This window comes from Microtus pennsylvanicus, chromosome 9 (genome assembly GCF_037038515.1).
Source record: "Microtus pennsylvanicus isolate mMicPen1 chromosome 9, mMicPen1.hap1, whole genome shotgun sequence".
NCBI classification, from domain to species: domain Eukaryota; kingdom Metazoa; phylum Chordata; class Mammalia; order Rodentia; family Cricetidae; genus Microtus; species Microtus pennsylvanicus.
This window is the reverse complement of record NC_134587.1, coordinates 9,768,537-9,794,213: the sequence shown is the minus strand read 5'-3', so window position 1 is coordinate 9,794,213 and position 25,677 is coordinate 9,768,537. Positions and strand designations below refer to the sequence as shown.

The 25,677-nt window shown below is 45.9% G+C and overlaps 1 protein-coding gene and 1 long non-coding RNA gene across 5 annotated transcripts in view; one reads left to right on the top strand and one right to left on the bottom strand.

Annotated features, from left to right (window-relative positions):
- LOC142857156 (uncharacterized) overlaps positions 1-4,154 on the top strand; it is a 32,241-nt gene extending 28,087 nt beyond the window's left edge. The window contains exon 3 of the long non-coding RNA XR_012911771.1: positions 3,795-4,154. This is a non-coding gene — a long non-coding RNA (uncharacterized LOC142857156). The remainder of the gene's footprint in view (positions 1-3,794) is intronic.
- A 5,824-nt stretch (positions 4,155-9,978) lies between these two features.
- Positions 9,979-25,677, bottom strand: part of Wipf1 (WAS/WASL interacting protein family member 1) — a 97,268-nt gene continuing 81,569 nt past the window's right edge. For all 4 annotated transcript variants that reach the window (XM_075984869.1, XM_075984870.1, XM_075984872.1 and 1 more), the window contains exons 3-8: positions 25,174-25,303; positions 18,977-19,156; positions 17,423-18,157; positions 16,794-17,006; positions 15,646-15,759; positions 9,979-12,875 (exon numbers count right to left, since the gene is read on the bottom strand). In XM_075984869.1, coding sequence (XP_075840984.1) covers positions 12,820-12,875; positions 15,646-15,759; positions 16,794-17,006; positions 17,423-18,157; positions 18,977-19,156; positions 25,174-25,303 — 1,428 coding nt within the window. In that variant the 3' untranslated portion in view covers positions 9,979-12,819. The remainder of the gene's footprint in view (positions 12,876-15,645; positions 15,760-16,793; positions 17,007-17,422; positions 18,158-18,976; positions 19,157-25,173; positions 25,304-25,677) is intronic.

The following is a 25,677-nucleotide window of genomic DNA, read 5'->3' as shown; positions in this document are numbered from 1 at the left end:
ATGGTGTGGTGTGTGTGTGTGTGTGTGGTGTGAGGTTTGGAATCTAAAAGCAGCCATAGAGTCAAACACGACTAGCACAGCTGATGATCTGCCCATTCTTGCTCTGGTTCCTTGAGTTTTGCCTTCCTGAGCTGAGCTGTCTGGAAGCAAAGCTTCATTGTACTGCGGTCAGTAGATTACACCTCTGTCTCTGCAGATAGCAAGCCTATGACAGCACTGGTTCCAGGAAACCCTTGGTAACAAACCCTCTTTGTGTTGGGCGAGGAAGCACTGGCTCATAAACGGATGACATCAGTGAGGCCCCCACCCACCCCACTGCTTCTTCACAAAGACCCATTGTTGGTGACTTTCACTCTGAACACTTACTGGCGCTTGTTGCCTTCATTCACTGTGAAGAAGGTGACCAGAAACTCCAGATATCGAACAATCTGCCCTACTGTCAAACTGTGGGTCAACCCACCTGCCCTGGAGTCTCATTTGGAAAGTCTGACCAGTCTGACTATTGTACCGAGACTCCCAGCTTCTCTACTCCCTTGGAGGGTCCCCCCATGACTATAGTACTGAGACTCCCAGCTTCTCTACTCCCTTGGAGGGTCCCCACATGACTATAGTACTGAGACTCCCAGCTTCTCTACTCCCTTGTAGGGTCCCCCACATGCTCATGGCTTTGGAAATCTCTGCAGGAGGAAGCCGTCTCCTGAGTCCTACAGGCAAAGTTCCCTTTGTGTCTTTAGTAGAAAGACCTCCTCTTCAGGGATCCTGACGAGAAGGGATTCCAACTTAGTCAATATTAGATATTAAAATTAGACAAAGTAAGCCAGGAATCAAACTCCTTATGAAAAGCTACCGGATCAGAGTTCTGAATGAAAGACATGTCTGTGGTCATAACGCAGTTTAAAGTCTTTACAAATGCACAGAGTGATGTACTCACGCAGATGGATTACGCTTGTCTTGGGAAAGCCATTGAAAAGAAGGCAGCAGGTTAGTTTCAGCCTGGGAGAACAGAGAAACGTAAAGAGTAACTTCGGAGCCCACTGGGGCAGCTTGCTCTCTGCCGGTGGTAAGCTCACTGTTACTGTGGCTCCAAGGCCAAGTGTGGACAATGTGCCAGCATCACCGGTGTTTTCTAATGCCGCTAAGGGCAGGTAGGTATGCACGGGCACCATGGAAGTCAGGTGGTCCTCGTGGACCCATTTTGGCGGATGGCACGTGACCAGTGCGTTTGCACCGTCTAGCCCAGTGGAAAGCATGTCTTCAATGCCAGGAAGAGTGTTTGTCTTTGAGATAATTTTCATGAGGACAGGGCTTTGATTTTTCTGGGTGTTTTCTTTTCTAACCTTGTAGGAATGGTGTGAGGTACAGAATTGATGAGAGAGCAGATTTGACAAAGTAAGGTGTAAGGGATTTGACTTGGACCAGCTGAATAAATACTGTATATTTATCTGGCTCTCTGGGTCTTACCCAAGCCTTTTTACAGCTACCAGGTGTGTTACAGACATGGTTTTCTATGAAGCAGTCAAACTATAAACAAGGAATCCTGACAGATAATAGCATCTTAAAAAAAAAAAGGAAAGAAAGACAGAAAGTGGAAGAAAAATAGAACCATCATTTTCCAACAGAAATGCCTGTTGTTTTCAGACGCACGGGGCTGTGGATACAGGAACTTCTTTGGTACGTTGACTGTCACACAGTATCTATCCTCTGTGCTTTCCACCCTCCCAGTGGTGAGTTCTGTTTAGAACTGTCCCATAGCTGCTGTACCCACCTCACCCAGGCCCAATTCCAGTGGCCCTTCCACAGTGGTTTGTGCACAGAATGGGAGAGCTTCCAAAATGTTTGCTGGGTAAACAAAGCATCCTGCTTAGTTAGCAATAGCAATATTTATGATGTCTGCCTTCTTCCTGTTCCCGAGTTCCTTGGGCCAAGTGTTACCTCTCTTGTCCTCAGGTGTTCTGACTATGCAAACATACATACCCTTAACCGAGATGCTGAACATTGCTGCGGAGGAAGGTCCATGTTCCTGCGTGTTAACGGGGTCAAGTAGTGTTGGTCTTGGTGCCCATATCAGCAGCCTTGTCCAGTTTTTGACAGAAACAGACTCCTGCTTCCTTTCCAGGTCTTACACAGTCATGAAAGGAGATGGAAAGGGACCTGAGGGATTATTTAGGCTAAACCCTTTATATCATAAATGACAAAACGAGGGTCTGACCAAATGAAGGGGTTTACTAATCTCTGGCAAAGCCGAGACAAAAAATTTGCATCTCTTTGAAAGTAATTTTTTCTCTTTGAAATATTTTCAAATTTTATCTAAAATGTCCTCATTTCATTGCTATATATGTCCTCAGATAGTTGTCATAATCAGTTCCTTCTCAAGAAAACTCTAGAAGCTTTTAGCTAGTTATTTTCCATATGACACATGTCAGAATATTAAGTAAGACATTCTCATGGCGTTACCAAGGTAGGACATACATGACAAGCCAAAAAGAGGATCAGAAAAAGAACACTTTTAAAAAGAAGGTATAAAAAGAATGAAAAAAAAAACATGACTCAAATCTTTCTTGCCTACTCTTCTCTTTGCTCCCCTCCCCTTTCTCCCTTTCCTCCTCCTCCTCAACAGGGTCTCCTATTACCCAGACTGGCCTTGCTATGTAGCCAAGGATCCTCCTTCCTCCACCCCCCAGTGCTCTAGTTATGAATGTACACCACCATGCCTGGCTTCCCTGCCTCCTTCAAGGTGAGAAGATGCTGGACTTCTGAGGAGATGTCTCTTCCCATTTCTGGTTTTAAACAGATCAAAAAAGGAGGGGCTCAGTGGTCTAGAGCATGAACTGCTCTTCCACAGGATCTGGGGTTCAATTCCCAGCACCCACATGGCCACTCACAACTGTCTGTAACTCCAGTTCCAGGAAACCTGACACCCTCACACAGACACACAGGCAAAACACTGATGCACACAAAAATAAAAATAAAATAATCATAAAAAGAAGCAAATTGGAAAAGGAAATGAAAGATAGCAGGTAGGGCAAAATAAATATTATCTTTATTACTGAGTGAGACAAGGTGAAGGTCAGGCTTGGTGTGCCAACCCAGAGGAGTGTTGGCTGTGCTTTAGGTTTAGGCTAGCCAGCTTCTTAGCAGAGTGGAGCGTCACAGCTAAGGTTGTAACCGAGACAGGGCTGGGCCGTGTTTTCTGTAAGTGGTGTTGGTGTTTACTGAGTGTCGTCGGTTAAGTGTTTGGTAGTTCTTGGACAGGATTCCTCATACCCCTTTCCACAACCAAACCTCAGCTGAGTAGAGATCTGGAGGGATGACACGTGAGGGGTCTTTCTCTAAAGACAGGCTAAAAGCTCAGGGCCACTCCAGTCTGCCTCCGTGTGGAGGGGACAACTAGGCAATGCTGGAGGCTACTGTGTGCTCTCTGTCTGGAAGTTTCCCTGCAAAGACACTTCTTACTCAGGTAACAGCAAAAGAAAGCCAGGTTGGGTGGAATGGGACACAGGAGAAGCTCAGCTGCTGTCCAATAGGGCCATCTAGAGGGGTTGTGAGGCTCCAACATGGGAAAGCTAGTTTTTCTGCAGAGCTAAGGGAGTTTGGATGATGGGAGGCGATGGGGGTGTGTGTGTCAGGTGACAAGACCCAGAAACAGTCATGATGGCGGGTGGCAGTGTCTATGAAGAACCCATGAGATCATCCCAGTCAAGGAAGGGACAACTTTGTCATAGTGTCGCATGGAAAGAGAGAAGCCACTGCATGAGATGGCTGGTTAATTCAGATCCTCCTACCTGCGCCCCTAGGTGACCATCATCCATGGAGTGGGGCGTAAAGCTGGAGGCAAAGAAGAGCAGGCAAGTCCCATTCCCTGGCTTCCTGGCAGCAGAAGGCCTCATCTGAGCACACGGAGGGGTTCCAATGGAAACTATGGAGACAGAACGTGGCTGTAGGATTTTTTTTCTTACTAAGATGGCCAAGTCATAGGATGTTGGAAGAGTTCTTGCAGGAGTCAGAGGGGCGCTGCTCCCCTGCTAAGCACTGTGAAAAGAGGCGCTGTGGCGGCCCCGTTTGAAAGGATGGCTTTCTCTGTGAGCTGAAAGGCCAATTCACTTCACTTTGTTGACTTCTATGTCTCTAAGTAATAAAACCAAGCTCTGAATCTAGGAAGTGTGATGCCTGAACTAGCATTTGGGATGGCAAGTACGCTGACATTCTGACAGACCAGGGCCTGCTACCTTCTTCTCGGCTGGCACAGTGTGTTTGCAGTGCCCGAGCTGGTCTTTGGTTTAGTTGTTAACTCAAGGAGGCAAATGCTAAGTGCAGAGTATCCGTAGTTAGCGATGGTTCCGGAGTTACACCAAAGAGCTCTTCCTTCTCTCCCAGCAGGTAGCACTGCTGTTGGTAAAGAAACAGTGGAATGCATTAAAAGCCTTGAGCCAGCTCTGCCAAGGCTAGCAGAGGAGGCTTTCTGGAGCTCTTGTCAGCATCCCTGGTACCCTTGGTCATTTGGTTGGAATAGCGTCTCTCCACGGAACATTAATGATCCCAAGACTGCTTTAAGACAGTTCTACAGGAGGTGATTGAAAACTGCCAATCATGAAGCTGGCAGTCCCTGCTCATGAGCCTAAAGACTGTTCTGATTACGATAATTACATTTTTATGAATATCCTACCTAGAGAGTAACAATTTTACCATGTCAGGCTACACCACACAAAGATGCATCAATTTCATCTGCAATGAAAAATAGAGCCTAATAGCTCAGTTATATTTATGACAGTCAGCATCGAGATGCAGCACAGAGCTTTAACGGAAAGAATCCTGATCATTATTTAACCCCGAGATGATTAAGGGTGGAGGCTTGTCAGCTTTTCTCATGATTTTTGCTGTTTTGATTTGATTTTTAAAAATCCATAATTAACATCTATTAACATTTTTGGATTCCACTAGAAGCGCCGTGATACACGGGTAAAGGGAAAACAACAACAAAGAAAGACGAGCAAATAAGACTAACGGTCAGAGAGAGCGCGGATGGGTGGTTGTGAGGTGTAATTACGTTCTGAGCACAGCAACGCCAGACCGGCTGGCTTTCCCCTTTCATCGGCTAAGCTGGTGGAGACCGTGGACAACAGTAGTTAAATGTGAATAAAGCCGTTTAATTATTACATTCGGTGAGCATTTAGGGTACTAGACAGGACCACTGCAGGTGCTTCACACTGGCTAGTCCATCATTGCTGGTGGCGGGGGTGGGGTTATGCCATGATAACCTTCATGTCAAACAACTTACACCACCACAAACCCGGTGATGATTGCCCTTCAGTACCGGACCGTTTCCTTGTAGCCATCTTGTTTTTGTTTTAAACACGGTCTTATTGTAGCCCACTCTCCTGATTCGCCTGTCTCTACGTCCTAAGTGGCTAAAATCACAAGGGTGCTCGTCATGCGAGGTCTGCCAGTAGACAGTTTGATCATTCTGGCATGTCAACAGTGCATGTGGTGTGTGCACGCACATGTCACAATGTATGTACGTGTGTGTAGAAGCCAGGCTTTCAGGACACCGCTTTCTAGGTAAGTTCCTTTTATCTTCTGCTTGAATGAGACTGGTCCCCATAGGCTCATATATTTAAATACTTAGTCCCCAGTTGGTTTAGATGTTGGTGAAGGCCTGGGAGGCATGGCCTTGATGGAGGAGGTGTGTTGGGGGGGGGGGGTACGCGCCAAGGTTTCAAAAGCCCATGCCATTCTCAGTTAGGCTCTCTTTGTGCCTCATGGTTGTTGTTTTAACATATAAGCTTTTGAAGCTGGGCAGTAGTGGCGCACGCCTTTAATCCCAGCACAGAGGCAGAGGCAGGTGAAGCTCTGAGTTCAAGGCCAGCCTGGTCTACAAGAGCTAGTTCCAGGACAGGCTCCAAAGCTTCACAAAGAAACCAAACAAACAAAACAACAAAATTTTAACATATAAGTTCTCAGCTACTGCTTCAAAAACACATTGCCTGACTGCTGCCTGCTCCCTGTTACAATGAACGCACCCTCTGAAACTGTGAGCAAGCCTCCAATTAAATGCTCTCTCTTATAAGTTGCCTTGGTCATGGTGTCTCTTCACAGCAATAGAAAAGGAACCAAGACACCCTCTAAACCATCTCACCACCCCAATATTACTTTTAAGGTGGTTGTTTTAGAGACAATATCACCCACCCAATGAGTCAGCACACGGAGGCTGCGTGCAGCGTGGGCAGTGGCTATGACAAAGAGCGAGGCTATCATGGTGGTTTGGTTTCTTGTTATTTCAGATATCTTCTAGACCGGAATGTTGTTTTAAAGACGCAAGGCAAGAGCAAAATCCAAAGGACAGTGACTCTGAAATCCGACTGTGTGATGCCCTTGAAGCTTGCCCCTTGAGTTCTGAGGACTTTTGTTTTGGTGAGTCCCAGGTGACTCCTGGCATATGCATTTGGCAAGCTCTTCAGTGCTCCTGGGACAGGGAGGGCTGCAGCTAGGCCAGGGCGGTGAGGCCAACCACGTGAGCGTGACCCAACATGGCTCAACCCAGCTTCACAGGACTCAGAGCAGTGGCGGACCCTGCCTAGTTCTGGGGTTACAGGCTTGCTCCATAGACTCCCTGAGGCATCGGTATGTGTAATACAGACCTCACTTCTTCAGCTGCTCTGACCCTTAATGTTCTGATTATTGAAACAGTGCCCAGTCAGTAATATTTGCCAAATAAGTTAGGACAAATATGATAAAAATGCCAGAAGACAGTATGACTGAAAAGGTCATAGCGGTGCAATGCCCCCTCCCCCCTCCCTTATAGTATTGTGGACTGAACTTTGGTATATATAGTGAAGCAAGCCCTCCACATCTCAGGCCTTTATGAATTTTTTTTAAAAGTTTAAGACAGGGTGCTGCTAAGTTACCCAGGCAGGCCTTGCAAAGCCTCCCACGCAGCAGGGCTCAGCGCAACACCTGGGCCTGGCCCCCTTTTACTCAGCACAAGTGCTGTGAGATTTGCCAGAATACAAGAGAGGAGGGTCATGAGTTCCAGGTCGGTGTGGGACCTAAACAGTCCTAGTCTCAACTGTGCAGCCAACCTACAGAACTCCAGGAAACGCTGACTGACTGCCACTTCCCAGTGCTGCTAGCTCTGTGCAAAATGGGGACGAGTTTCTTCCCCCTGCCTGGGTTCAGTGAGGTAATGCATGGGGAAAGCCTTTGAAACCCATGGCACCGTCTCAATCTTGTCAGACACGAGCCTGTCGTTTTGCTGTAACCTTACTTTCCCTCTGAATATGTGTGGGGCTGGATGACTGAAGCAGTCTGTTCTAAACTTTTATGGAAAGTGATTCCTATTATTTGGTATTTGACTGAGCCACATCGTTTTCCAACTCCAAGGAGAATAGAAGATAAATTCGGTGCCACAAACATGCCCCACAAGTACTGGATAGTCAAAAGGAAGAGAGGTACACAAGAGAAGTTAACTCTTCACATTACACTTTGACTCCACCATGGAGAGTTCCAGAAATCTGAGACCACTGAATGAAACAATAGCTACATTTTAACAGCGTCTCTGAGGCCACTTTGAAATGGTACGGGTCTCTGCCAGCTGGAAGCTGAAGGCACAGGTGTACATGTTCCTCTTAAAACCTCAAGGCACGCGTTATAGCCACTTGTGAGAGTTAAGAATGGAGGAGAGGCTGGAAGTTAGATCACATCCGAGGAACAGCCACCAGGCAAGCACATTAGCCCTGCCTGCATTCCCAGTACCCAGGCCAGTCTGGGCTATGTATCAATACCTGGAGAGGGAGGAAGAAGGAGGAGAAAGAGGATGAGGATGGGGAGGAGGGTGATGATGATGGAGGAGGAGGAGATGGGGGTGGAGGAGGTAGCAATGTGTCTCAGGTGGTCAACACTGGCATAGGGACAGAGTCAGTTCATCCATGGTCCACTGAGTAAAATAAGAACAGCATAAAGCTTCTCTTGTTAAGCTATGCTGGTCACCTGCACCTCCTATCTTTATGGAATAGCAGTATTTTTGCATTTGAATCCTGCATCCACAAGAAGCAACTGTCCTGAGGCAAATTTGGGCCATGATTTCGCTCTCCTTTAAAAAAAAAAAAAGAAAAAAAATTTTTGATTCTGTTTGTGTGTGGGGGGTGTATGGGTGTGGGTGGAGTGGGAGTTCAGTTGGGCCTATGATTGCCATTATAAAGGTCAGGGTTGGAGGCTGGGTGTCTTCCTTTATCGCTCTCTATGTTACAGCTTTGAGACACGTTCTCTTTTTGAACCAGAAGCTCACTAGTTCAGCTAACTGGCAGACCAGCAAGCTCTCAGGATTCACCTGTCTCTGAGGTTACAGGCATGCATGCATAACTGTTTATGTGGATGCTGGGGATTAAAAAACTCAGGTCCTCATGCTCGTACAACAAGTGCTTTGAATCACTGAGATCTGTCTCCTGGCCTGGATTTTTCTATGTGTAAAGATTCAAAGAATAGCAATAACAATATGCAAAGACCCTAGTTCAAGCTTACAGTATATAGTAGATGATAAGTTTTGACTGATGTTTGTGTCTGCATTGTTGTCAGCATTGTACAGTGGAGGAACACAGGTTTAAATGACCCACCTTTGGGCTCACAGGGCATATGGTTAAGTCAGGATCCAATTGCGCGTGTGCGCGTGCCCTGTGCACGGGTGTGTGCTTATGTGTGTGTGCACATGCGCAAGTGCGTGTAAGCATGCTGACGCTGTGGCCTCTTCATCGGCTTTCCTTGGCAACAAATGTGAGACTATGGACCAGTGTAAGGGCAGGAAGGATTTTCATCACCCCACGGTGTGTCTGTGTGTCCGCAGCATGCTATCTGATGGACATTAAATTGCCCATCTGAGAGGTGACCGAATGACTTCAGAGAGGGAACACCACAAGGCCCAGTTTGTGAGGCAGCCTCACTGGCTACCTGCTGTGCCATGGAAGCCTATCATCACTTTCTACTCAGAAGTATCCCACTGGAGAAGACACTGAGTTCTGTGGCTGCCCTAATCTAGAAGGTTCTTTCTGGCTCTGACTTTCTGTGACTTCAGATTGAACCCAACTGATTGGTAACATGATAGTGATGGTTAATATTGTCTGCAGGACCCGGATCACCTAGGAGACAAGCCTCAGGGAATGACTATCAAGTTTCAAGAGTCTTTTAATTAAGGCGTGTGTGTGTATGTGTGTTGCACCCTAGCTGTGGGCAGCGTTATTCCATGGTCTCGGGTTCCCAGCCTGAACAGGAAGGAGCGAGCCAGCTGGGAACCAGTACTGATTCTCTCCCCTTCTGGCTTGCAGAGGCACAGGGACCAGCCTGCTGTCGGGCTTTCCCTGACATGACCCATATAGTCAAACTGTGAGTCCAGAGCGTGTGCTCCTGGTGGGAGCTATTTCTCTGCTAGTGTTGGTTTCCTCTAGTCACAGCAGTAAATCCTCCTCTAGCTGACGGCATTCCAGTAACTTCGGATCGCCGCGGAAGTGCTTGCTGCCTACTCGGCACTGCTGGTGGAGGGTGGAGACCTCATTGCTCTGGTAAATCTGCGCCGAGTACTTCACCTTGTCTAACACGTGTTAATAGACAGTTCCTCACTTTGTACCTACAGCACGGAGTTAGAGCAACGACTTCAAACAAAGAGATGAGGCCAGGTCTTCCTATGTGCTCAGTTGCTGGGCTGTGCTGAGAAGCCTGCATGCAGGAAGCTCTCGGGTTCCTAAGCTCCCATGGCTTTCCCAGATCTGTTTGTGTCCATGTTGGTCGGTGTCTCCCTCTTCCACGTTACAGGCTGACGACAATGCGGTCTCGGGGAAAACAAACAGGACAGGATCTTGAGGTGTGGTAATGAGTGTTTACTCACTGAAGAGGATCTTTCTTGAGTTTGTCTCCACCACAGTATAAAGTAGGAGGCAGACATTCACCTTTTTGTTTATATTTACACAGGGAAGAAAGCCACAAATTGACACCGTATCATTGTGTGTTTTATTTATTGTCTGGCTAACTTACAAAGATGTAGGTGTCTAGGGTAGAGTCTACCCTACCATTCAACTAGCCTGCTGACACAGAGACCTAAGTGTGTCTGTTTATACAGTGCGTTGGTATGAAAAAATTCCTTTATAGCCCCTGCCCATAAACAGGGAAAATTAATTTCATACCCAAAATTTGAGGATACTTTAATAACCACCCTGTTTCTGCTATTACAACAACAAAATTGCTATTACAAGTTAAAATATAAAGGCCTAATAGTTTTTACAAATATGCAAATAACCCACTACTTAGACATAAAAAGTCAATTCCTTTCAGATCACAGAGTAAGGCACCATTGGGTTAAACATTTTCTCAGCTTTCAGTAAATAAAATGCACAGTGAAGGACACACCGACCACTGAATTTTAATACTGCGATATATTTCCATTTCAAATGATTTACGAATGTTAAAATACTGGATCGCATCTTGAATACACATAACTTGAAATATTATGGAAAAAACATACACGTAAGCTTTGATTTTAGGGAAGAAAATAGTCATGCTTTATGATCTGCCACAGGTTAAGCTAAGCACAGAACATCTCCAGAGTTCTAAAGAAGGATGGAGGTGTATTACTGAAACAGTCTTTGAAAAATACATTCTAAAACTTCTTTATTGTGAATGGCAACTTTGAGCTGTGACCCTACTTCTAATTTAGAAATGTACCCGAAAAATTGAGACATACTAGGACCTGCCCGATTTTCACTACCCCTTAAAAAAATTCAGACCCATGTCTTCCTGCCAAACATAGCGCAAGGAAGGAGCCATTCTATTTTTAGCAGAGTGGGTCACTCAGAGTCTATCAAAAGGATGTTTAGTGTAGTGAACATCAGCTCAAAGAATTTGAAATACCTTATAAAACTGTTAGAAATAAAAAATGTCAAGCTTGTTATTTCTTCATTCTCATGGAAGACAGACAAATGGCGGGGGGGGGGGGAGACTGACTCTCTAAAGTACTAAGTTCAGGGCTTTGGAAGGAAAGTTACAAAAATACAATATATTCAAACCAGTCACTTCATAATTATTAGACATTTCATCTATCAGAACTTCTAAGTTCTGCTTCCACATAAACGAAACAATTATTCTATAAATAGGAATGTCTTTCCATTTTTCTTTGGATTGATTTTTTTTTCTTTTTTTGTTAGCATCTCCCAGCAACATGTGAGCAATAATACACTGGACCCAAAATCCAAAGTTCAGGTAGATGCACACATGTGGCGTGTGCTCTAACAGACAATGGTAATATTAAACATAACTATATCAAACATCAAAATGGAAATCTTTTCCAACTCTATGGCTAGATTTAAAAGTCCCAGTAAAATCTTGTAAACACATTATATATACATAAAAAAGGCAAGTCTGGTCCTTCCTGTGGTCCTGTAGTGGGACTTAATTGCATAGATCCAGAACAAGGATGCTCCCAAGACACTCAAAACCAGTTCTTTCCAGTTTCTACTGGTAAGGTCCTTAATCCCCTTGACCCTTGTGGGTTTTGTAGAGCTCTACCCATCATCTCAAATCTGTCCCCTTCTCCCACAATTCTGTTTTTAAAACCTCCTCTGCCTTCCTGGCCTTTCCTGCTTGGCCCTGAGGAAGGAGTTTGCTCTGAGGTGGAGGACTCAAGGCCACAAGGAGATCTGCAAGACAACGGACCAACTGAGCAGTGAGCGCAGTAGCCGGCTGGTCCTAAGCTGGGAAGCGCCCACCAACTTTGAGTTTCTTTGCTTTATTCCATGCGACTGTAAACTGTACTAGATCAACTTCTGACAGAGATACTCTGAAGAAATACCTGTACATACATATTCAGGAAAAAGGCAAAATAAGGGACCAAAATCCAAGGTCTCAACTGTCTGCCAAACATGGTACTGAGTTCTGACTCTGTCTTGAGGCATCTCTTGAATTGCTAAATCTCACCCTGCCTTTTTAGACAGGAGGGTTCTGTACTCGCTCCTCTCTTCCAGATCCAGACGGTCTGACAGTGTGGGGTATAGGCACATGTGGCTGCTGGACACCCGAAACCTGTGATGTGTTTGTCCTAAGTAGAGAACAATCACTGGAGTGTCAAGGCTTAGTACCAAAAATGTTAATATCTCATTAATAATTTCTATACTGATTACAGGTTGAGGTGATATTTCAGATGCACAGAGTTAAGTAAAATGGAATTCTTTTCACCTGTTTCTTTTTACCTTTATAAAACATGGCTGCTGGTCATTTTAAGACTGGGTATGGGGCTCACAGTATGTTTCTGTTGGACAGCTCTGCCCTGGAGCCTATCTCAGACTGCCAAAGATTGGATATCCTGCAACCACAGGGCTTTATTTACGTGAGGCTTGCTCAGCAACTTGCTAGGGCGGGCGGTCTGTGGTTCACGGAAACAGACTGAAGGCGGCGTGAGCGAGAAAGGCATGGACAAAACCATCTCTCAGGGAATTTAACAACTACAGCCCATAGCAAACAAGCGGTGAAGGTCTGACTCTGTGGGGCTGACGGCTAGGGTACAATTCATCTCTGCCTACTTGCAACAAAAGCTTATCGATCCCAGCAGCCAGCCCCGGCAGGATGCAGCTGACGCAAGCAATAGCTCAAGAATATATACAAGACAAACAGCTAGGTGCACCTTTCCTGGTCCCCTTCCCTCCCCCACCAAACGCACAGAACCCCACCTCAGCTTCTGTTCTCCCCACCTTCCATCTCTGAGAGGGACAAAGGAAGGGGAGGGGTGTGCTTTCAAACAGCAACAACACAAGCAGCTTCGGAGCTTGGGTAGAGAAGAGCAGGCAGAGATCACCTCGGGATAGGAGGAAGGGGTGGGGCGCCCCTTTCTCTTCGGTTGGATCCACCTTGATGAAAAAACAAAAACAAAAACAGATGAAATATAATTTTGTTTAAAAGCTTGTGTTTACATTGGAGACTCTGAGGTGGTTGCAAATGGGTGTGGCGACTGAGTACCTCCTCACAGTGATGTGAAAATAAATGTGTTTCTTTTCGTCATATAGTGTGTATGGATTAAAGGTTTAGAAAATACAGATGAACAAAACGTTCACACCTGCTTGTTCCCCAGGTCAACATTATGTGTGTTTTTTTCCATTTAGACAGTTGCCTTTTTTTTCCTCAGAAACAGGATCCTAAGTTAGGATCCTAGAATGTTTTCCAAAGCTAATACTCACAAAAACATAATTATTGCTGGCACACTGCAATTGTATTGTATAGACTGTCCTATAGGTCAGTCTCTTGGGGGGGGGGGTAGGCTAATGGATTTAGGATAGTTGTAGCTCACTGTGGCCTCTTAACATTTCCATAAAGATCAGTGGTGTTGAGCAATTTTTCATATTGCTTATCAGCCATATACATATCTTCTTTAAAAATATCTACTGAAGTGTTCAATCTATTCTTAACTTTTAAAGACTATTTTACACGTATTGTATATATAGGGGTACGAGTGTTCCACATGTTCAGAGGACAACTGATGGGAGTTGGGTTCTCTCCTCCCTCCACATGGGTCCCAGGGATTGAGGACAGGCTTGCAGCAGCAAGGGCCTTTACCCAGTAAGCAGTCTCGCCAGCCCAGTTTGGTTTGATTCCTTAATACATTCTGCATATGAATCTCTCGTGAGATATGATTACCAAATATTTCCTGTGTTTCCCTTTTCACTGGATAACTGTGTCCGTTTTAAAGCCATGAAAGCCCACTTGTGAGTCATCATTGCCCGGGACCAGGTTTAAAATCCACTCACACGCAAAAATGTTCATTCACCTGCCATGCTTCTTGGAGGATCTAGCAGGCACGGTGCACGGAGCTAGATGCTCCAGCGCTTTGGGCAGGTCCACCAGAGGTCTGCCTGGACACTGTACTCAGGGACTTTAGGATAGAGCGTGAGCAAGGAAAACACGGCAGTCCATTCTTGCCTCTTCCTTTCGCTATTCCAAATAAATTTTTTTTAGATTTATTTATTTATTATGTATACAGTGTTCTGCTCACACATATGCCTGCATGCCAGAAGAGGGCACCAGATCTCATCATAGATAGTTGTGAGCCACCATTTGGGTGCTGGGAATCGAACCCAGGACCTCTGTAAGAGCAGTTAGTGCTCTTAACCTCTGAGCCATCTCGCCAGCCCCCTAAATCTTTTCTTTTTTCTTTTTTTTTAATATTTATTTATTTATTATGTATACAATATTTTGTCTGTGTGTACGTCTGCAGGCCAGAAGAGGGCACCAGATCTCATTACAGATGGTTGTGAGCCACCATGTGGTTGCTGGGAATTGAACTCAGGACCTTTGGAAGAGCAGGCAATGCTCTTAACCTCTGAGCCATCTCGCCAGCCCCCTAAATCTTTTCTTGAGAAATCATCTGCACAAAGACTTATCTGGATGTAAGTCAGCCATCGGTCATGCCACCTGACTGTCACATGATACACCACAAGTGGCCAGTGAGATAAGAAGTGGCCTTGCACGATGCGGCAACAAGGGACCATTCAAAGTGTGCCCCGACTTTGTCTGAGAGGCTGAGGCAGCCAGAGGAGCAGAATAAAATGTGTTGTCTGCTAGAATTTTTTCATTAGATAATTCGCTATTACAAATTGTTGTAAATGGAGCCGGGCACGGTGGCTTTAATCCCAGCACTCGGGAGGCAGAGGCAGGCGGATCTCTGTGAGTTGGAAGCCAGCCTGGTCTACAGAGTGAGTTCCAGAACAGCCGGGGCTGTTACACAGATAAGCCCTGGCTCAAAAAACAAACAAAAAATTTGTTTTAAGTACATTCTATTAATATTGAATGCAAATCTGTAAAATTGGTGGTGGCAGTAAAAAAAATTACCAATTTAAAAACTATTTTAGATGCCTACTGCCTTTCAGGGTCTGTGTCACTCAAGAAATCCGTACTGGGGCCCAGGCCATTGTTCTGCTCAAATCACACACTGGAGTCACAGAGAAAGGAGGACGGGGAAGAGATATGTTCAGTAATAACACCGAAATCTAGAGGGCATGGGATGGTGGTTCTGTTATTGATTTAAATTCTACTAAGAATGCTTAAGAGAAATGGGAGAAATACAGAATTTAAACAAACAACTCCTTCAGTGAAATCACTATAGTTCCCTTAACAATGCCCTATTGCAAACCCACACTAACACACACTCTTCACAAAACAGCCAAAGGCATCTGTTCCACAGGAAGGCGTATTTTTATCTGAAGCTTCAACCACCAACATGATAGCTTTCTTATACTTATAACTCTGGGCATGCGCTGCCTACAATTGCAGTATTCCAACTAAATGAAATTTCTAGGATTAGAAGGTTTTATTTCAAGTAACAATATTTTATTTCTGGCATTTGTTCTTGGGAAATTCCCAATATTTCCTAACTCTTTGAAGTCTGAGGCACAAACCAAATGTTCGATTTGTTTCATTTATCCACACTAAAACCGCTGGCAGGGCCCTGCACTGTAGCCAAGGCACAATTCCGTGGCTCTGGCTCCTCCTTTGACCTCCTTTGACTCTGAGAGGGTACCAGAGTGCACACAGCTCCAAATGGGGCCCAGCATTCCCGCACCAACTCAGGCAGAAGCCAGGCTCTCACAGCACGAGCCTTCACAAGGCCCTAGCAGAGACACTTACTCCGGCTTTCATTTCTGGCCAGTTTGCTGGGGTACGTCTTGGTCGTTGGTACATATGGCTCTGGAGGTGGCAAATCAGAAATCGGATGGAAGTAGAATCTGCTTTCCCACTCATCTGGGGGAGAAACAAACAATCTCAGCGTAAGGGAAGAAAGACAAGGAGACAGACTGCTCAGAAACCAGCTCCCGTTTCACGGCTAGACCGCACAGAGAAGCGGACCGTGTGACCAGGGTGCCCGCTCCCTTGCTGACCCTGCCCTGCAAAGCAAGGTAGAATGACTTGAACCGGAGAGATGGCGAATGCAGCAGGTCTCTCTCAGGATCTGGGGCTAAGACACGGTATTTTTCTTCCCATCACTGGGTCGAGAAATAACTGGTACATTTAAAAAAAATTTCCTGTCTTATTTTTATTTTATGTGTATGGGTGTTTTGGCTGCATGCATGTCTGTACGTCATGTATATGCCTAGTGCCTGGGAGGGCGAGAGGGCATTGGGCACCTAGAACTGGAGTTTCACATAGTTGTGAGTCACCTGTGGGTTCTGGAAATCAAACCCAGGTCCTCTGGAAGAACAAGTGAGCCTAACTGGTAACACAGCAGAGGGAAGCAACCTAATAACCATGGCCACTCTTCCTTACCCACAGCCAACTGTTTAGAAAAGTAGGGCATAAGATGGTAATTTACAAACAGGAAAGAAACATTACAAAATCTCCGGTGAGGGCTGGAGAGATGGCTCAGTGGTTAAGAGCATTGCCTGCTCTTCCAAAGGTCCTAAGTTCAATTCCCAGCAACCACATGGTGGCTCACAACCATCTGTAATGAGGTCTGGTGCCCTCTTCTGGCCTAAAGGCATACACACAGACAGAATATTGTAAACATAATAAATAAATAAATAAAAATTTAAAAAAACAACAACAAAATCTCCGGTGAATTACATTGGAATCTCTGATAAGTGAGTCACACTGAAACTCACACAAAGAACTAGAAAAAAAAATGAGCTGTCTTTTTGGAAAGTGAAACAGAAAGGCTATCTATCCCAACAGGTCATAGGGAGCCTCACTATACTAGCTAGTGAGAACCAGGTATCAGCTGGGTGCAGTGTGGATACCAAAACAAGTAATAGCACTTCAAATAAGCAAACACCACACACCTTCACAAGATGAGTCTTGGAAGCCATTCCGAACTGATGTTGCCGGTGGGGGTGGGGGCGGTGCCCCAGCACCAGGCCTGTCAGGAGGAAGAGGAGGCCTGGGCCCGCTTCTGGGACTGTCCACTCCACTCCTGGATGGCAACTGAGGGGTGGCAGGCAGGGCCCGAGGGGCGCTTCCGTTTCTGCTTATTGGAGGTGGCGGCGGGAGGGGGCCTGGAGCAGAAGACGAGACATTTACTGATGCACAGCCTTCTATCCACATTGTACGGCTTCAAGCTACCTCTGAGGCCGAGGAAAACCGGTGAGACGGAAAGCAGGTAATAATCTGTTTATATCGATAACTGTGCCGTTTAAAAAGCATTTATCCTTTTAAAGGGGCTTTGAACTAAGCTTTGTAACACCATAAAAAGAATTTTTAAAAAGAAGTAGGATTGTTATTAGTTTAGGTCTTTAGAAGAACTAAGTTTTTTAAATAAAAATTATTCGTGCGTGCGTGCGTGCGTGCGTGTGTGTGTGTGTGTGTGTGTGTGTGTATGCGCCATGGCACACCTATGGAGATCAGAGGGCATCCACAGCTTTGTCTTTGACTTAGTGTTGCTTGGGACATGAGGCCCCCAGTCTTGCCCTACCTGATCTGCCTGGTGGATCCCTCACTGGAGGAGGGGGCCTCTCGTTGGGAGGGGGAGGGAGAGGCCCAGAGCGTCCAGGTGAAGGCAAGGGAGGCGCAGAGGATGAAAGGGACAGGTTCCGCTGTGGCAGCCTCGGGATCTCATCGTTGGAAGACGGAGGCAGGGGAGGAGGGCCGGGCCGGCTGGGCGGTGGCGGAGGAGGTGGTGCCTGTGACCCGGACACAGGCCGTGGGGTGGAAGGCACCGGAGGTTTGCTGTTCTGTGAGGGAGGAGGTGGGACAGCTTCTCTGTGGATGGAGGGCCTGTTGCCCATGGGAGGAGGTGGTGGAGGGGGCTTGTCATCCAAGGCTCGGCCTGGGGTGGGGGGCAAAGGGGGCCTGGAGAACGGAGAGGAAGAGCTCGAGGGGTTCTGGCGTACAGAGCCGGCTCCAAAAGCACCTCGGTTTCCGGGAAAGGGGGGCCTGGGGGCTCCCGGCCCTGTCGGGGATCCTCGGTTGTGCAGATTTGACTGAATGGGTCTTGGCGTATTTGGTACCGGAGGGGGAATGCTATCGGGTTTGGAGCCCACGTCAGGCCTCAGGGGAGGCATTCGATTCCTGGGCGGCTCTGGGGGACCACTCCTGTGGCCTGGTGAGGGTGTGGGGAACCGTCCCGGGGCGCCTGGGGGCGAAAAGGGCTTGGCAGATGTGGCTCTTCCTCCTGGTGGCAAAATTGGTGGTCGGCTTCCCCCAGAATCTAAAGGACAAGAAAACAGACACCAGGTCGAAAAGTGAGGAGCTCTAAATAAGCCCGAGGCCGAGGGTGCGTGTGGCCCTTTCCCACAGAGCTACTGATGATCAATAACCTACCAGCTTTAGAAACTTAAACTAGTTGATGTTTGTGTGGGTCTCCTGGAGGCAGAGACATACAGCTCTTTTTATCTTCCAGTACAGGTTCTACAGCCGGCCTCACCAAAGGATGCGTTAAAGGATGCGTTAAAGCATCCGCTATGAGAAGGCATGGATAACAGATTTGTGCTCATCCTTGTCATAGCCCCCACTGCCTTCTCTATTGTCCTGTGCTTGTACTTCTTAGATTTGAAAATTAATTCAGTCAGCCATCTTAGCTGAGTGAATGTAGTTACTCTTAAGTAAGTCTCTTTGAGGATTTACCTAGTCCCTGTATGCTTTATCACGTTTACAGTGCCCTTGGAGGCCAGAAGAGGGTGTTTGTTGTTCCAGACAGCCAGATAGGCTTTATAGAGAAAGCTGCACTCCCAGGTTCCTGGTCCCATCCCCCACTTCCCTTCTCCATTCTCCTGGCTCCAGCTCACCCTTTAGAAAAGCACAGAGGATGGGCTACCCTGAGGATACTGTCCAAATATTTCATAACTCTCCAGGACTGCCTGGTCCTGACTGATGAAGGGGAGAAGCCGGGACAGAGTCCCTCATAAAACAGGGTGACATCTTAAACGATGTAATGTTTTTAAAGGGCAGAGCCTCAGGCAGGTCTTCCAAGCCTCCTAACTGCCATATTGCCCCTGGTTCTGAGCATCAGAGAAAGAATTCTAGATACCATGATCCCTGTTGGCGGTCGACCTCAGCTTCGGCATTCCAGCCTGGAATAGTCCTCCCAGTCCGGGGGGTCCACCCCCTCCGAAATTTCCACCGCCACCACCACCGCCGCCTCCTCCACCACCACCGCCACCGCCTCCACCATAGCCACCACCGCCGCTGGCACCGCCTCCTTTTGGTTCTGTAGAAGGAAGAAAATACACATGAGAAAATGCGGGGTATTTAGCAGTCCTAGCTTCAGGAAAGCCGTAACACAGCGATGAAGCAGCAGGCTGATGCTAGGCACCCGAGGATGGCTTCTTCACTCAGTTAAGGGATCTTTAGGGGTTGGCCTTACCCCCAGAACAGAAGGGGTTTGAGTCCAGAGGCAGAAGAAACAGTAAGAGCTGGTGGTGAGTCTCCATCATCCCCTCACTTGATTGGCTGTCATAGTAGTTAGTATCTATTTGCTTTACAGCCTAACAATGAGCAAGTAAAATCATCTCAGAGAGACTCTTAAGGGAAGGGGAGGGGAAGCTAAACAAAAGAAAGCACGTGGTGACTCACTGTGCAAGCTTGTGCTTGGGAGGCCAAGGCAAGAGAACCTTGAGTTCTAGGCCAGACAAGTTTATATAGTGAGGACCAGGATAGCCTGGGCTACACAGACTGTCATAAAACAAATAAACAAAAGAGGAATGTAAAACAAAACAGCAGAAACAATAAGGTGATAAGAAATCAAATGGGAGAATACAAGAGAAATAACTGAACAAAGAGAAAACACAAAACAGCTAATATTTCCTTGGAATGCCCATTAATGCCATGTATTTTTCTCAGCATTTTTTCATCTTTATGTTTTTCTTAAAGATTATCAACTCTGGGCCAGTTAGAAGGCTCTGTGGGAAATGGTACATGGCACCCAAGCCTGACAGGTTGAGTTCAATCCTTGGGGCCCACATGGTGAAAGGAGAGAATGGCCTGAGTTTGATCCACCCATGTCAAGACAGAAGGAGACGACAGAGTTGTCCTCTCTGACTTCCATAGGAGCGCTGCATCACCTGCCCGCCTGCGCACACACGCCACGGACACACACACACACACACATACATACATACAACCTCACAGCCACACACTCATGTACACAGTCACACAGCCACACATGCACACAACCTGATAGCTACACACACACACACACATGTACACAGTCACACAGCCACACAACCTGATAGCCACACACACACACACACTCTCACCAAAAATACGTTTATAAAAGTGAAAAATAGCCAGGTAATAGTGGCGCATGCCTTTAATTCCAGCATTTGAGAGGCAGAAGCAGGCAGATCTTAGTGAGTTCGAGGCCAGTCTGGTCTATAAAGCAAGTTCCAGGACAGCCAGAACTGTTACACAGAGAAACCCTGTCTTGAAAAACCAAAAAATAAAACATAATAAAAAAAAGAGAAAAGTGGAAAAAAGGAAAGGGCTGCATGAAATAGTAAACAAGCAAACACGAGGAAGAAGAGGAGGAGGAGAAGAGGTGACCTGTCCACTCTGTCTGGCTTCCGGGTTATTTCCTACACTGTAGAGTCATAACTAGAGCAGTGCCAATTAGATTAGTCTAAAGAAACAGGAATCGCCACACTGGGCTGAATGCAGCTGCTCACTCATGGAGGCCGTAAGCTCCCTCTTCATTCAGTGAGCCTGCACGCATGACACTCTGTAGCTCCTTTGAACTGATGACAGACGCTTAATTATTGCTAAATAAAAAATTCTGGCACATTTATTTTATATCTGAGAGACATATGCTTTTTAAAAATTCAACTTTTTAGTAACTTATGTACATATGTGTGTGTTTAAGAATAACCACCACCAAATGCCCTATTTCCCCTACCTGTACCTAGCCCGGCAGAAGCATCGTGTGGCTGAGATCTACACATTCCTTGGCAGTAACCCACATGTAGGCAATATTTACATTTTACACTTGGAAACAAAGCAAAATTTGCTATTTATTTGTGTCTTTTAGATTGGTGGGGTTGCAATTGTGTGTGTGTGTGTTGAGACAGAGCCTCACCGTATAGCTGTTCTGAACTCGCTAGTGTAAACTGCTGGATCTCATGAACATCCACCCGCCTATGCCTTCTGAGTGGTGGGATTAAGGCGTGCACCGTAGTTTGTATGATATAGATGGGCTACACAGGCTTCTCAGTAGAGTTCCTCCAAAGATGTACGCTGCACACACACGTGTGTACATATGCTTTAAAATTTTAAAAAGGGAATTTTCCCATTATTTCATACTTAGTTATTATGGGCACCAAGAAATTTCATTTGATTTAGCTACTCTGCTGTACATTTTAATTAAAAATTACAAAAAAAAATGGATGACCTTCATTTTCTAGTAGGCATACAGTCTTCAAATAATAAAGGTCTTCTCCTTCCTAAGAGCTGTGTCCCTTCTTTCTGTTTTACGTAAATAATTACTTTGATGGCTGAACCTCCTAAACAATGTGGACTATCAATGTTGCTATGGTAACCATGCTCTGATTTTAATGAGACCACCCCTAGTCTGAAGCTAAATATTAACTATTACGTTTCCAGAGGTTTTTTTTTTCTGTTCATTTGTTTGTTTGTTTTAAATATTTACTGTCTAAAAGGTTCCTTCTAGATTGGGTTTAAAGACTTAGAATACAGAATCTTCTCTAATACCTCTTTAGCATTTACTGAGTTGATTATATGGTTTTTATTATTTGATATGAAGAACAGATTTTAAATCTAGTACTGAAAAATGGGATTATCTTTGGTCTTGATGGATTATTCTTACTAGTTTTTTTGCTTAGTATTTTCTTGTTCATGATTAGTGGTGTGTGTCAGTTTTTTATTTCTGGAACTCCTGTGTGGACCGCTTGGGTGGCTATCCCATGCCTGATAGAACATTCACACCGTCCCTGACCTCTCCCCAAGAGAAGCCTCCCGTCCTACCCAGGTGGAGGGCTAAGAATGTCAAGCAGGGTTAACAGGTAACTCAGCGGTAGAGCACTTACCTAACATGCTCTTGGCTAAGACTTCCATCCCCACGACAAAATGAAAACAGGGAAAGGAAATAGAGCATGCACAAGAATGTCTGGAGACATTGCCACAGATCCTCTGGGAAGCAGGATCACTGCAGGAATCCACCAGCCTGCAGACTTCTTGTGTGGGCCGTCTTTGCTACATGTTGCTAATCAGGATGACAACAGTTTCACAGCACCTACTAGAGAGCTCTCTGTGGCTTCGCACTTGGAACGACTCAGGCAGCATTTGAATTAGCTGTTTCTTACTAATAAAAACCATTTGATTCCACAGTTTTTTCAGAGAGAAAATAATCTTAGACAGTTTGAATCTATTTCATTGTTTACGCAGTCTTCCTGAGTAAAGTTTGGCAAATTCACGCTTTCTTAGGAAATTCGTTTCTTCAGGATTTTAGACTGAGCTGAGCAGCATGAAGCACACCTGCACTCCCGTCACTCAGAGGAACGATCTGGAGCTAGCTCAGCATGTGACTTCATTATCCTAGCCTTACTTTTAGAAAATGTTTCAAGTCTCTTTATTGACTTTCTGAGATTTCACTTTCTTCATTAATAAGTTTTTCTAAATTAGTCATTATCCTCCCTCTTTCCTCTGCTGAAGACATAGTCTAATACTGAACTGGCAAGGACTACTCCATCTTTCCTCTGCTGAAGACATAGTCTAATACTGAACTGGCAAGGACTACTCCATCTTTCCTCTGCTGAAGACATAGTCTAATACTGAACTGGCAAGGACTACTTTACCTAGCAGGCCAAACCCAACGACAGCAACAATTTCTAGAGTGTTTGTTTTAGAATGAAGTTTAAAATTTTACTAACTTGCCGGGCGGTGGTGGCGCACGCCTTTAATCCCAGTCAGTACTCGGGAGGCAGAGGCAGGCAGATCTCTGTGAGTTCGAGGCCAGCCTGGTCTACAAGAGCTAGTTCCAGGACAGGAACCAAAAAGCTACGGAGAAACCCTGTCTTGAAACATCAAAAAAAAACAAAAAAACAAACAAACCAATTTTTACTAACTTTAACTACCAATACCGTAACATTGTCCTAGTCATTCAAATATTATTCATCGCTGAATGATACATCACACATACACACAGGCTGTATTTACATAGTATTGTAAACTGAAAGTGTGCCGTACTATAAGCACATCCAGTCTTTGTCTACCTGAGCTCCGCCCATCAATCATATAGGGAAGTCCTATGGTTTGGGTACCATTTATACATATATCGCTTAAGGCTCACCTGTGAGAAACCTTGTCCTCAGTGTGTTCATGAGAGAGGCAAGTGTGACTTTTAGGAAATAGGGGCTGATGGGAAATAACTAGGCCATTGTGTGGGGGGCGGGGCTCAGAGGGAACTAATGTGGTTTCATAGGACTCTAGCTGGTTCTGAAAGGGTTTATTATAAAACAGCAAGACTGGCTGTTCCCTTCCCTGGTTTTCCGTCTTGCTACATGGTCTGCCTTATGCCTGTACTTCTGCCATCGCTGTAATAACACCATCCCCACGAGGTCCTCATCAGAGCTACGCCAAGGCCAATACCATACTCTCAAACCTCTAAACTCTAAGTTCAATCGGTTTCTTTTCCTTCTAAAGTCCTTGGTATCAGGCATTTGTTCCAGTAGCAGAGAGTGGACTGATACGCAAAAGTGAAACTGAGGATCGCTGGCTAGCACCAGGCCATTTAGTATAAGCAGCAGGACAGGAATGAATTAAAAGTTCTCGTGCATAAGCCCTTTGAGATGGCGCCCAGGGAGGTTTGGCATGCAAATGAATACAAAGCCGTGGATGAAGTTTGTTATTTGCAAAGAGCTTGGAGAGCAGCGTAGGTATTCAGTCATGTGCAGGGACAACGAAGGCGTACATTGGGATATAGCTTCCGTCTGTCAGACGTACACCTCTCAGAACCACTCTCACTGAGTGGGAGGGGGAAAAGCGAACCTTAGTCCTGTACCATGGAAGACATAGACCTTGACAACCAGGAGGAGTTTCTGCTAGGAGTCAGAGATGGGCCTAGACTGTCCAGTTTCCGTCAGAGGAGGCGAGAAACTCACATCTACTCTTCAAGGCTCCAGACTCTTAGAGGAGGGAGCTGATGTCATCTGTTCCAGATGGCTGTTGGGCCAGAGCTTCCCAGATAGAACTGTGCTGGGCTCCCAGAAAGAAACACTGCAGGGCGTGCGTCTTAGTCAAGTGCTGGAACCCAGGGTGCCTTTCTGAGCCCTGTGTTGTCTCACAGCACCTTACGACACAGCCCTGCTCAAAGCCTTCACCTTCCTCATTGCCATTGTCCTCTCTCATTCTGACTCCCTTCCACCCACTTCCTCCTCGACCAGTTAGGTTCCTTCCCGTGATGCCCTATCCACCACTAACCCTCCCAAAGTCTGCATCCTTATTCACCTGTCTGCAAAGCTGCGCTTGGTGACGGCCAGGTCAGTCCGTTTCCTCGAGTCTAAATGAGATCTGAGGCTACGACAAATCCTGGTGGTATTTTAAGGACAGCTTTGAGACCCGAATCTATTCAGGATTGGTTTTCACTGAATCATAAACACCAACGAGGAGGCTTACATCATGCGTGCGTGCTTGTTTATACAGACCCTGTTTGACTGCAGAAGGCTTCTGGGGCTCAGAGGCACAGAGAAGCACAGCTGTGACCTCACTTCCTCTCTCCACCCTCCCGGGAACCACGTCTTTCTCTAGAGTTGTACTTTGCAGACAACAGAGAACTGTACAAGCCTTATCTCATTTGAAGCTCACAAGAGACTCATGTGGTAACAAGGTACCATCTCTACTTTACAAATAAAGACATTAAGGTTGGAAGTTGTGACCTGGTGGCTGTGCAGGGCCCTGAATCCTGATTTGAAGTCCAGGTCAACTGTAATGCCAGGAGCAACGGGTTAATCTCCAGAAAGCGCTATGAATAATTCAGAGAATCGCTGCTGTGTGTTTCTTGGACAAAGAATTATTATGCCGGCTTCTTGGAGCATTAGAGGGGGCTCAGGCCAAAGCTGTGGCTACAGTGACTAACACAGACTTGTCTTTTGCTAGCTTTGCAGCTGTTGTTAATAGGAGGGGCTGGGGGAGGGGGAAGGAAGGCTTGGTGAGACACGTTAAGTTGACCGTTAGGCTGTAAACCATTTAGCGCTGTGGGAAAGAGATTTCACTTACTGTCCAATATGGGCGCGCTTCTGTCATTGGTGACTGTCTTCTTGAGTTTCTTCCCTTTGCTGATGTCAGAGAGAAGAGCATTCCTCCCAGCCTGCTCTGACTTATTCAAGGTGGGTTTCTCGGTATTGGCCTGAAAGGTAAACCACAGAGATGCATCTGTCAGGATCCCCTGATGGCCACCAATCCACCTCCTCCTTTCTCCTGGATCTTGTTTTGAGTTGTGTTTGTATTCCTGGCTGGCCTCTAATCAATCTCCTGCCTCAGTCTCTGGAGTTCAGATGACAGGTGAGCCACCCACACCTGGTTTCGAACTTTAATCCTTTAGGTCCAACATTCATGATTTTAAAATTCTCCTCATGCAAACTGTGCTATTTATTTAATATTTTCATCAAATTCATTCACTATATTATTTTCTGTACTGTTTTTTAATGAACACTTTCTTTTAAATTAAATCACTGGCTTTTAAATCAGCCCCTGGCTTTGATGTGCCAATCACAAATTTTT